Raw genomic sequence first — 14,121 nt, 5'->3', positions numbered from 1 at the left:
CATCAGTCCTCACAATTTTAGCAAGGTGCTCACTGAATTTTAGGTCCTTACCTGCCATCACCTCCAGCACTCCTATCTCTTCCACCTCCTCTCTTTGCTTCAAACCATTAAAAACTTTACACTTTGTAGCACTGAACTACAATCCCAAACTCACTTGTCCATTCATACAGTGTACATCTGTTTTACTCCTCATAGTTCTCAATTCTGAATATCACCAATTCAAACCTTTCCCAATATCATTGGGAAAGGTTTGAACAGGTAAAAAGATTTTGTTAATTCAATTTCTCCTATAGCAATTAAAGCATTTTCAAGGATAAAAATAATAAAGATAATGCAAATTTGAGCAAGTTAGTATTTTTGAATGCTTTCAAGCAAGTATTCAAATATTCTGATTACAGTGTCAAAGATGATCGGATTTTTTAATTAATTATATATATATATATATATTTTTTTTTTTACTTAAATGGAGATCACCTTCTTCAGAGTAACAGAAGCATTTTTCCATCTTACTAGGGATAAGATGCTGAAGAAAATGGGCCACAATTCTACTATGTCCATGTTAGTTCAATATGGACAAAAATCAGCTTCAAAAGTTCTGAGAATCTCCTTATACTCTGCAGTACACACCAAACAGAAACAAATTATTTGGATGAGATTGTTGTTATTCTCCATTTAAATATTTAATAGGAAAAAAAAAAAAAAAAAACAGCCATCTTTAAATGGATCCAGGGGGCATAGTCAAAATAGTTGAATATTTGTTGAAATTCAACAAATATTCAAAAATTCTATGTTCTTATTCAATTTTGCTTTATCTTTTTAATTTTATCCATGAAAATGCTGCAGTTACTTAATCCAATATTTAGGTAAAACATTGGATTAAGATAATTTTTTTTTTATCTTTTGTTGGTAATTAACCATCAGGTTTTTATTTTTTTATTTTTTATTAGCATGTATAACCAACATTTAAGCTTAGACTTTTACATTATCACAAACTTACAATATTATATGATAATTAAATATTTTTATTTGTTTATTTTTTAAGTTGCATAGTATAGCATCTTATATACCAAATATATAAGATTTATTAGGTAAGCTAGCTAATGAGCAGCAATGGATTTAACCATCAGAACATTCTCAACTAAAACATGGAAAGGCTTATGTGTTCAGATTATATGTTATTTATTTTCATAGTACTGATGACAACACAGAATGATAAGAAAATAATAATTATTAACTTATTTACTTATATTTTCAACTAGTTGGGACATTGGCTCCACAAGAATGCTGGACCAAAGTAGACATAAATAACATCATGCAATTGTCTCAGACAGAACTACAATGGATGTCAGCTATGCACCGATCATATGAGGGTGGCCTGAAAAGTTATCGGCCTCAACCATAGATGGCAACACTATCAGCAAGAGATTTTTTTTTTTCTAAGTTGGTACATCTGTCATAAGCATCCATGTGAAATTGCAAGTCATTCTATCAAGTAGTATGTTTTATACAGCTGTCTGAAGCAAAAGTGTTGTCTGTATTCCGTGAAATGGATAAAATTTAGTATCGGTTATAAAATTCTTTGTAAAAGAAGGTTTAACGCCAAAAGAAATTCATTCGAAGTTCATAAAAGTTTATAGGCACGTTTCACCTTCGTTTTCAACAATTAAGAAATGGGCTGTCGAGTTTAAACGTGGCCATACCAGCCTTGAAGATGATCCACATGAAGGACGTCCAAAAAAGTGTAACACCACCAGAAATCATAGATCAAGTGCACGATATGGTATTGGATGACTGGCAAGTCAAAGTGCGTGAATTGCTGAGACTAAAAGGCATTTCAAAAGAACGTGTAGAATATATTTTGCATGAAGAATTGCAAATGAAAAAGCTTTGCGCAAGATGGATACTGTGCTGATCAAAAATTCACTCGCATCAAAATCTCTGAACAGTACTTGGAGCATTTTAACCAAGAATAAAACTGATTTTGTGCATTGATTTATTACTATGGATGAGACCTGGATTCACCATTACACACCAGAATCCAAACAGCAGTCAAACAGTGGACAAAGGTCGGTTGTTCAGCGCCAAAGTCGGTTCCATAAGCAGGAATGGTCATAGCATTGGTGTTTCGGGATGCTAAAGACATTTTGTTTATTAATTATCTTGAAAAGGGTAAAACAATCACAAGGAAATATTATTCCGATCTTTTAACCAGACGAAAAATTTCATGAGAAAAGACCTGGTTTGCAGAGGAAAAAAATCATCTTTCATCAGGACAATGCACCTGCCCACAAAGGTGTTTTGGCAATGGGAAAATTAAAGGATCTGCACTATGACTTCTATCTCTTCCCAAAACTAAAACTCTTCCTTGCTGGTCAGCGTTTTTCTTCGAATCAAGGAGTGATTGCAGCTGTAGAAAGGTATTTTGCAGATCTTACTGAGAACCACTACAGGGATGGGATAATAAACTGGGGCATCACTGGAATAAATGTATTAGTCTTAAGGGAGATTATGTTGAAAAATAAAAATAATTTTGAAATTATGAATTTGTTCTTTCATTGTTAGGCCGAGAACTTTTCAGACCACCCTCGTACACAACTAGGTTGAAATATGGTCATTTAGCAGACTCCCCTTATCATATTCCAGACCATTTTTAACTGATACATGCCTTGACCTGATTGCATTCTCTTCTAGAAGTAACTGTTAACAGACTGATAAAATGTGAGCAAAAATACAAAACTATATGAAAACAAAGTTCAGATGTCATTCCACCAATACCAGAGGGCCTTAAATTTGCCAAGGAAACCTCTCCTCATCATTTATCAGTTTTTTTAGATACTGCTATGAAAAACAGTTTTGACTTTTCATGCTACTATGGGTTAATCACAAAATCAGGTATCTTTGAAGATTTTAATTCAGTTGCTTGATATATTTAATTACCTAGCATCCAGACATAGCAAGAATCGCAGCACTTTAGTACACTGATTAATTTACATTTATTCAATCATATCCATTTATACATAACTACTATAACAATAATGCAATACTGAAATCATAGTATGAAATTAAAATTAGCTCTAAGCCACAAATGAATATTGTATTGTATTAATTGCTTTATTACTGAAAGCCAAAAAGGGAATTATACAATATATACAGGAAAACACAAGGTAAAAGAATTCTTTATTAAATATACTGCCATATATTTCAATCTGAAATTAACAGACCATCATCAATGGCTTAAAAAAACAGTTGTTACAAGGTAGAATGCAAACAATTGATTCATTCAAAATAGAATGAGCCTTGTGATGTTAAATCAACAATAGTGCTATGCTTTAACTAAAGAAAAGGTTAATCATAACAGTTTAAAAATAAATTGCATATACAAATATCATCATCAAATTCCTGATATGTACCCTCAAGGGGTGTACAGGATATGATAGTACCACATGAAAAATTTACATCATTACTAACTTCCTCTCTACAATTTTCCTCCAAATCAGTCTATTACTTGTCAAGACTCCAACATTATCATTATCAGATCTTATATTTCTATCGTCTAAGGCACACTGTACCGTATCAATCCACCTATATCTTGATCTTCCTCTGGGTTGTTTTCCTGCCAACCTGGCAGAGAACACTTTATGTCTTTATAAAATACCATTCTTGGTTTTAATAGTAACTGGAGAGAGAGAAAAACAACAACCCCTTTAATGATGTGTTATTCTAATCAAACATTCTCCTATTTTTGATAACAATAGGCAGTCATTCCAATTCAAGTTAGGAAAGGGAAGCATGACTTCAGCACTCTCCTTAAATAAGTGTTAAAATTTGAACCGACATCAAAGTAGAAGGCATATTTCAGACCAAAGAATGTTGTGCTCTGTCTCTATTCCATGTTGGGTTTGTCTAGATTTATTAGATTTTTTGTGGAAAATATATCATTCATGTTCTTGTATTCTTTTTTCTATTGAGCGTCCAGTTTGCCTGAAGTAGGAAAGATGGCAGTCATATATGGAACTTGGTACAGACTTGGAAGAGACATAGGAGAGCGTTTATCTTTAGAAAACAGAAAATATGTTGAGAGTTCATTAATAGGAATAAAAGTCACTACTAAATCATTTCTTCAGAATTCATGAAAATCAGTTCTGAAATGCAGGAGATGTATGGAATTGGAACTTGACGTATTGATTCCTTGTTGTTTGGGTTAGGTTTGTGGGAATTAAACAGATGTGTAGACCTTTCTGAAAAGCCTTTTAAATTTCATATATCGTTTGATATTTGAGAGGACTTCCTGTAAATGATGGGGAGTTGAACAATTAGTCTTAGCTAGTTGAATTAAACACTTTATGATTGAAGTCTTTCGAGGATGATGATGTGTAGATTGTTGAAGAATGTAACGTCCAGTGAAAGTGGGTTTTCTATAAACTGATGTTGTTAAATTACTTGATGGTGAGTGGATGAGAAGAATGTCACCATCAAATTCCTGCCATGTACCCTCAAGGTGTGTACAGGATATGATAGTACCACATGAAAAATTTACATCATTACTAACTTCCTATCTACAATTTTCCTCCGAATCAGTCTTTTACTTGTTAAGACTCCAACATTATCAGATCTTATATTGCTATCGTCTAAGGCACTTTGTACAGTATCAATCCACCTATATCTTGGACTTCCTGTGGGTTGTTTTCCTGCCACCCTGTCAGAGAACACTTGTTTTGCTAATTTTTCTTTCGCCCATTCTATTTAAGTGACCATACCACCTGAGATTAGCTCTGCTAACGCATTCCTGGATGCTGACAATATCAAGTTCTTTCCCAATATCCTTGTTTATAATATGATATTGCCATTGATGCCATCTGCTCATGCCTCTAATCTTTCTCAGGACTCTCATATTCGCGGTCTCTAGTCTTTGGTCAAGTGTTTTACTTCTGACCCAGTTCTCAGATTCATAAGTTAAAACTGGTTTGAACACTGTCTTGTATACAGCTAATTTAGTATTCAACTAATTTCTCTCTTATTCCATATGAATTTATTCAATTGACTTCCTACCATACCAGCTTTGTTGATTCTGTTGTCAATTTCCATATTTAATTTACCATCTTCACTAAAAATCGTGCCTAAGTAGCTGAAATGTTTTACTTGTTCCACAGATTCTCCTTTCACAACGCAGTTGACTTTTCAACAATTCTGCCTATTTTCACTGTCTTTGTCTTTTTATTCTTGCCCTTCATACCATATCTATTACAACAATTATTCAATTTAGTCGGAGAAACTTGCAGACTTGTAGCAGATTTATTTAGAAGTACAACATCGTCTGCATAAAGCAAAGAGCTGACATTAACATCTCCAATTTTGATATCATGCTTAATACCATTTTCCTTCATAATATGATCCATATAGATAATGAATAACAGAGGGGATAATGTACATCCTTGTCTGACACCAGATTTAACATTAGACCATCTCCCTGTACTTCCTTCAATTCTAACTGCTGACTTACAACTCAAATAAAGACTAAGTATTGCTTGATATAATATCCACTGACATTATACAACTGTAGCATTTTGAATAGCTTCTCTCTCTCTCTTGGCACCTTATCATATGCTTTTTCCAGATTGACAAAACTTAAATATAGATCTTTGTTATATTCCTGCTTTCACAACTATTTGTCAGAAAGTGAAGATCTGATCCTGACAGCCTCTATTTGGACTGAATCCAGCTTGTTCTTCACCAAGCTTTTCTTCCACAATTCTTCTCAACTGTTTCTCAAGTATACTTGCATAAATCTTGCAAGGAACATTCAGTAGGGAAATACCTCATTAATTCTCACATTCAATTTTATTTCCCTTTTTATATATATGGGTACAATGAGAGCTCTACTCCAATCATCAGGAATTCATGCCTCTGTCCAGGCTTTCTGAACTACGCAGTGCAGCCGCTGTAAGACTTTGATACCACCATACTATAGCATTTCTGGTCAAATATCATCTACTCCTGCTGCCTTTCCACATTTCAAGCCTTTGATGGCTTTTTCTACTTCAAGTCTGAATATGTATTCCTGACCGTATGCCTGTTAAGTGTTTTTTACCACTGTGCTATCACTGCTTGTTTCATTTAGCAATTTTTCGAAGTAATTACTCTATACTTCAAGGATATCTTTTTCTCCCATTTTCATGTCACCTTTATCATCTCTAACTCCTTTTATAGCACTCTTTCCTCCATTTCTAAACTTCTTCAACACCCACCAGAATATCTTACCACCTTCTTGATATTTATTTTCTATGTTCTCGCCAAAATCCTCCCATGACTTTTGTTTAGCTAGTTTTACACAGTGTTTAGCATTCTTGCATTTGTCTCTGTATTCTGATATGCTTTCTTCTTTTCCTTCACTGTCCCTTTGACTTCCTGTATCCACCATGGAGTTCTAATTTTTCTATCCTTGCAGACAACTTCACCACATGCCTCTCTAGCTGAATCAATCAGTGTTTTCTTCAAGGCTTGTAACTGAATCTCCAAGGTTTGGTTGCTGTTCTCAAATCTTTTTCATTTTTTCTTCAATAATCTTTCTGTATTTTAGTCTACAGTTCACATCTGAGAGCTGCTCAACTTTTATTCTCTTTAAAACTTTCTTACATGTTATTCTTTTCAATATGAAATTCAATTTTATCCTGCTCAAGACTAAATAGTGATCACTTCCAATTTCAAATCCTCTGTACACTTAGTGTCCTGCACAAGGGAGAAAACATCACTATCAACAATAACATACTCGATGAGACTTTTCTTATTCCTTGCCTCTTCTTTCCATGTGAATTTGTGCACACTTTTATGTTGAAACATGGTGTTAGTAATAACCAGTCCATGTCCTGAGCAGAAATCCAACAGGTGTTTGCCATTATTATTAGCTTTGCTCTTTTCTCCAAATTTTCCCAAAATATTTTTGTATGTCTGACAATCATTTTCTACTCTTTCCTATTCAGATCCCCAACAAGGGCCAACTTTTCCTTTTTCATTGTGTGTCAGTTGCTTTTTCTAAAGCATCAAAAAATTCCTCCACTTTCTACCTTAGTAGAACCTTCTGTGGGACCATAGGCACAAATAAGTCTCATTGTCCAGTTCCCCATTCTCATATTTGGCCACATCACTCTACTTGAGACAGCTTGCCATTCAAGAAGATTAGCTTCGTATTTTGTGTTGAATACTATGGTACTCCTTTTCCTTGATTGTTATTGCCTGAATATAACATTTTGTATTTATTGTTCAGAAAGATCCCACCAGTTTTTGTCTTTTTTGTTTCAGTCACCCCTATTATGTCGATGTGGTACTTATCTAATTCCTCAGCTAGCTCCATTTCTTTGCCATTCAGGCTTCTTATGTTGACAGTACAGATCTTTAACTCTGGTGATGTTGAGTTAGGGTGTGTTTTCAGATTTGTTCCAATAGCTGACTTTTCGCTGTTCGTCCTGGTTCCTTGGCGAAAACAACGGGGGCCTTGTTTAACCGGGCAATGCCCCAGCCGGCATGAAATTTTGTCATGTCTCGAGTACACTTGAAAGTTATTAAATTTAATGTGGTGGTATATCTACGAAATATGTTCGATGCTCTGTGTTGTTCTTTTTTGGCTGCCTGACATTCTGCGTTCCACCAAGGCTTTGGATAGACTGGAAATCGAGATGATGATTTTGGTATGGAGGTTGTTGCTGCCTGGACAATGCATTGTTATATATTTTACAGCTTCATTGATAGGTGTTTGACTGATGGCATCAGCATTAAATTTTGCAAGATGAGAGAAAGTGTTTCAGTCAGCCTGGTCCATTTTCCATATAGGTATCAGTGTAGGTGAACATGGTTCCTGTAAAGACATTGTACAAAGAACAGGAAAGTGATCACTTCCATATATGTTCTCTTCAACGTCTCACATGAGCAGTGGAAGAATGGAAAGGGAACATGTTGTAAGATCAATTGCAGAATATGAATGGGTAGGCATATGGAAGAAAGTATTGAGTTTATTATTTAGAAGAGAAAGGTTATTATTATCAAGAATTTTTTCAATGATTCGACCTTGTCTATTAGTGTTGGCACTATCCCATAGAGTATTGTGACCGTTAAAGTCACCCATCAAAAGTATGGGTTCAAGATCAATTTCATTTAACTCAGCATTTGGTGGTAAATAAATTGAACATACTGTAATAAGGAATCCCACAGAGAAGCATAATCGCTACCGCTTTCAAAGAAATATTAAGTTGGACCTGATGGAAAGGAGTATGACTGCCCACTAGGATAGCTAGTCCTCCATAAGCAGGACCATCTCCAGTTCTATCATTACATACAACAGTGAAATTCCTAAAGGTATGGTCCTCATTGGGTCTTAAGTAAATTTCCTGTAGACAGAAACAGGAAGGTTTATGTTTCTGCACCAACATCTTGATATCGTCAATATTCTGGCAGATTCCACGACAGTTCCATTGTAAAAATTTTCCAATTGTTTTGATTTTATTGACTTGTCTGGTTTTCGAGAGGTTGAGGGCTTACCTTTGTCAGATTTATATTTATCCACTGTTTTAGAGAAGTATGAACGGCCAGTGTCCACCTCTTCCTCTGGTAGAGTGTTCAAAACATCAAACGTGTTAGGGTCAGTTGGTATGCTTAGTTTGCTTTCAGTGGGTATCAAGGTATCCATTTTTTCTGTGCGAGTGTCTGGTGGTTTATCTTTGAGTGAAGTCTCCACCATAATTTTTTTGACAGATGAGTTTTCATTGAATGGGACCATTTTTGAAGTTGTCTCTGGAGTAAGGCCATAGGTCTTGTGATTAATGCGCTCAACAGAGAAGTACTTGTGATCATAAAGTTCATATATGGTGAAATTATCAAATGGTGGAATAGACATACATGTTTGAGTTGCTGTTGGCACTTTTTTAATTATTACTTTTTCAGCATAATCGTAGAACAGGTATATTGGTGGCTAGCTTTCTTTCTGCATCCTGATATGTTTTGTTCTGTTTTTATTTTTTGTATCTCTTTTTCATCTTTCCATTTCTGACATGCAAGAGAGTATGCTGGATGATCTCCCTGACAGTTGACACATTTTTTTTTCACAGCAAGATTTATTTTCATGTTCCTTACTACCACATCAAGCACAGGTAGTAGAACCACGACAGGCAGTTTGGGCATGTCCATATCTTTGACATTTAAAGCATCTCAGTGGGTTAGGGATGTACATTCTAACAGGACAGCTGAGATACTCTGCTTTTACAGATGTCGGAGGCCTAGTGTATCAAAAGTAAGGATGATGTTCTTGGTTGAGACCAGGCGACCATCCCTGCGTATCAGGATGTGCCTCACACCCGTCACTCCTTGATCTTTAAGCTCTGAACATATCTCCTCATCAGGAACCTCAAGGAGATCCCATTCTGATATCACTCCTCTACTGGAATTGAGTGTTCTGTGAGATGTTACTGCAATTTGTATTCCACCCATTGTCGTTGTTATCAGAATGTTGTTTGCACATTGTTTCCATGAGGATATCACCAGAACACAATTTCTTGACAGTTTTGGGAGGTCCTGCCAATCTTTCTAAACCTTTTTGGATAAAGAAGGGTGACATTTTCCCAATTGGTTTTTCACCTATTGCATGAATGATTAAACATACTGATAATATGTCTATATTATCAGTACTTGGTTGAGACTTTGTTAGGGTCTATATTTAAGGAATTTTTTAATTCAGCGACAGAGCTCCCCCACCCACCACGGACGGAGCCACACATGGATGCCCACTACCCGGCAAGCAAAGACTGCACTCAGGAGTGGAACGCCAGGGCTACTCACTATACCGGCACTGAAGCAGGTCTAGGATCCTGACCCTGTACCATGGGGTGAGAGACTTACTGCAACACCGTTGACCCTTGCAGGCAAGCCCACTAGCCTGCAAGGGTCAACTTTGATCCTGGCTGGGCCATCCAGGACCACCCATCTTGCCGAAGCAGGGGCCAGGTAGTGCAAGGCAAACACGGCGGCAGGGGCATTGGATCCCAGTCATGGTGGTCTGGAAAAAGGATAGTGAAAAAGACTCAGAAGAAGTAGATCAAAGAAAAAGAGGAATGAAAAGGGCATACCATCACTGGGAGGTGCCCCCCCCCCCACATGGAGGGGATGTAGTTCAGTAGAAGTGGCATTTGCACTCTACAACGCTTGACCTCACGAAAAAAGACTTTTTTGGTTCCCGAGTTAGTCAATCTCTGGCACTAGCAAGCGTTGTTTTTCCTCAGAAACTAGGGTTTTTGTCCTGTAAACTCAAGAAAATCGGCCATCGAACCCACACTATTTTCAGAAATTGAAAATAATGTGTTAGGGTTAGGGGCCATGAGAAGTCGGAATTGCTAGCCGCCTTCTTCACTGCGTACTGATTAATCAGTGATAGCCTTGGGCCAGCTATCTCTGAATGGCTACCAGTGAACTGCCCACTCAGTCTCCAAAAGTTAGATAGGGGTGTACAGGATACGAGATAGTACTAGATGAAAAATTTACATCATTACTAATTTCCGACCTACAATTTTCCTCCAATTCAGTCTGTTACTTGTCAAGACTCCAACATTATCAGATCTTATATTTCTATCTTCTAAGGCACTTTTTACCCTAACAATCTACCTATATCTTGGTCTTCCTCTGAGTCTTTTACCTGGCAGAGAACACTTGTTTTGCTAATCCATCCTCTCCTATTCTGTTTAAGTGACCATACCATCTCAGATTAGCTCTGCTAACGTATTCCTGATTGCTGACAATGTCAAGCTAAAACGGCCTTGCTTACTCCCTAGACGGGAGCAGAAAAAAGGCGTTAGCTGATTTACTTAGAATTAAAAATATTTCTATTCATAAAAAGTTACCTTTGTTTCATCATCGACTATGCGAAGTCCATCTACTGTCACATATAAAGTTCCTCTAACTGGTCTTCGCTTGGAATTCTGAAAGAGAAAAAAAAATTTACTTAATACACTTCTACATAACATTAAAAACAAAAAGTGAAAGACTTTGATCAAGTTGAATAATTTAATAAAATAGGAAAATGAAAACAAATGCAAAGTGTTATTATTCAGAGTTACTGTCATAAGTAGTTAAACATTATATATATATATATTATATCTAGCAATACTTAGTCTTTATTTGAGTTGTAAGTCAGCAATTAGAATTGAAGTACAGGAAGATGGTTTAATGTTAAATCTGGTGTCAGACAAGGATGTACATTATCCCCCTCCTGTTATTCATTATCCATATGGATCACATTATGAAGAAAAGTGATATTAAACATGATATCAAAATTGGAGATGCTAATGTCAGCTCTTTGCTTATGCAGATGATGTTATACTTCTAAATAAATCCACTACAAGTCCGCAAGATTCCCCGACGAAATTGAATAACTGTTGTAATAGATATGGTATGAAGGGCAAGAATAAAAAGACAAAGACAGTGAAAATAGGCAGAATTGTTGAAAAGTCAACTGCGTTGTGAATGGAGAATCTGTGGAACAGGTAAAACATTTCAGCTACTTAGGCACAATTTTTAGTGAAGATGGTAAATTAAATATGGAAATAGACAACAGAATCAACAAAGCTGGTATGGTAGGAAGTCAATTGAATAAACTCATATGGAATAAGAGAGAAATTAGTTGAATACTAAATTAGCTGTATACAAGACAGTATTCAAACCAGTTTTAACTTATGAATCTGAGAGCTTGGTCAGAAGTAAAACACTTGACCAAAGACTAGAAACCACAGATATGTGTCCTGAGAAAGATTATAGGCATGAACAGATGGCGTCAATGGCAATATCATATTAAAAACGAGGCTATTAGGAAAGAACTTGACATTGTCAACATTCAGGAATGCATTAGCAGAGCTATTCTCAGGTGGTATGGTCACTTGAACAGAATGGGTGAAGAACGATTAGCAAAACAAGTGTTCTCTGCCAGCTTGGCAGCTAAACGACCCAGAGGAAGACCAAGATATAGGTGGATTGATACAGTACAAAATGCCTTAGACGATAGAAATATAAGATCTGATAATGTTGGAGTCTTGACAAGTAACAAACTGATTTGGAGGAAAATTGTAAATAGGAAGTTAGTAATGATGCAATTTTTTTTTTCATATATATATATATATATATATTGGAGCCTCGGTAGCTCAGTCAGTACAGACAAAGTCCTTTGGTCGGAAAGACCTGGGATTCGATTCCCATCAATGATGTGAGGAACCTTTACATGGTCTCTTTCGACCAAAGGTGAGTTAGCTGGTCTCATAAGGAGATTTTTTCACCTGGAAACTCAAGTTTTTTGTCTCTCAGAACAGGCAAACCAGCCCATGAACACACACATCTACAGACATAAGACACACTGGGAGTCATAAGGCTAACCATCTTATCCTTGATACAGTAGAGGTTAAGTGAATAGAAAATCATCGACACTGCAAGGTAAAAGAGGAGGGAAGGAATAGGAATAAGATATATATATATATATATATATATATATATATATATATATTGTGTGTGTGTGTCCATGCATGCATGTGTGTCAGTGTCATGTTGCCTTTTGTTGACTGGCATTTTCTACTACTCAAAGGGCTAAGTAACAAGCAAAAAAACTTCAAATTAACAACTGCAAACAGGGGGGGAAAAAAAACATCTATCAAATTAAGCAAATTCAAAGTACTATAAGTCTAAGTAGTATTTATTATTATTATATTTGAACCTCCATGAAATCAGCACCTCATCAGTGGAAAGGAAGCTCTTTGCATATCAATGGCTGAATGGTTAAATCAATGGTTAAAAAATGGCTGAATAATTATTACAGTTCCCCTTGAAAAACTGAAGATGCAATCAGAAATCACTTATCTTCAGGCTGCTTATTCCATTTGCTCACCACATGCCAGGAGAAGAATCTGGACCTCACATGCTTTCTTAGCCACATCTTTACTAAGCTTTCAGGAATGACTAAGTTCTCCACTTCTTATCTGTTTCAAAATCTCCCTTATATCTAAGATTGCTTTATAAATGTCTCTATCATGTTTCTTTTCCTTCTCCTGTTTTTAAAACTATACACCCCACATTCCTTCAACATGGTTTTATGTGGAAAATTTGACATCTTAGTTATTTGCTGGATCTATCTGACCATTTTCTCATCTGCCTAGTTACCATATCTAAGCACAGTAGCTAGATGTAGTCTTCTCAAACACTTGTAAAGGGAAATAACTTTCCTAATCCTACAAGTCAGTGTAAGAACACTGCAATTATCTGATGCGATGACTTAACTCTAGCAACATGGCCTCTAAAGCTAATCCACTGAACACTATTGTCCCCAGGTTGATCTTGCAGTAAATACCTACTAATATAATACTCAGCCTGCAGCATCCTCAGTTCAAAATGCACAATTAATAAATAACCTTGTACTGCTTAGCAACATTAAACTGATACTTATTCAACATTTGTTCAGAGAATTGATCTCTGAACAAATGTTAGAATAGAGAATTGAAATCTGAACAAATCCCTGTCAGCTGAACAAAAGTCAGCTGACAGGGATTCTGTTTCTGACCTAACTTGCCATCATTGACCTATAATTAAGTATTCCCCTGCAAACTATTCCCACTGCTAAAATACAAATTAAGCAGCAGTGGTTGAAGAACACTCTTCCTGTGGTATAACTCAATATTTGCCCTCTTTTTAATGACTCAGCACCTTCATACATCATTCTCTGATACCTATCACTCAACCACTCTCTTATTCATGTCAATAGCCTCTCATTCCCTTGAATTTCCATAATAATCTCTCTTGTGGAATCCTGTCAAATAACTTTTGCATATGCAATATCATCTTCATATATCCCTGTTTAATCCCTGTACTGGCCTCAACCACTCTCTTATTCATGTCAATAGCCTCTCATTCCCTTGAATTTGCATAATAATAATAATCTCTCATGTGTAATCCTGTCAAATAACTTTTGCATATGCAATATCATCTTCATATATCCCTTTTTAATCCATGTACTAGCTGAATATTTATTATTAATAAAAACATAGATGTAGAGTGTCTACTGAAATTATAATAACATCTGGAAATAAAACTGATTGTGAGAATTACAGA

At 35.9% G+C, this 14,121-nt stretch overlaps 1 protein-coding gene across 6 annotated transcripts in view; it reads right to left on the bottom strand.

The window, feature by feature from the left end:
* numb (NUMB endocytic adaptor protein) overlaps window positions 1-14,121 on the bottom strand; it is a 233,781-nt gene that overhangs the window by 157,049 nt on the left and 62,611 nt on the right. For all 6 annotated transcript variants that reach the window (XM_090398947.1, XM_090398945.1, XM_090398944.1 and 3 more), the window contains exon 4: window positions 10,878-10,955. In XM_090398947.1, coding sequence (XP_090255073.1) covers window positions 10,878-10,955 — 78 coding nt within the window. The remainder of the gene's footprint in view (window positions 1-10,877; window positions 10,956-14,121) is intronic.

This window comes from Typopeltis vanoorti, chromosome 10, assembly GCF_054136105.1.
Source record: "Typopeltis vanoorti isolate ZY-2024b chromosome 10, IOZ_Tvanoo_1.0, whole genome shotgun sequence".
Classification (NCBI taxonomy): domain Eukaryota; kingdom Metazoa; phylum Arthropoda; class Arachnida; order Uropygi; family Thelyphonidae; genus Typopeltis; species Typopeltis vanoorti.
Note: the sequence above shows the minus strand (reverse complement) of the source record. Positions and strands in the feature narration are given on the sequence as shown.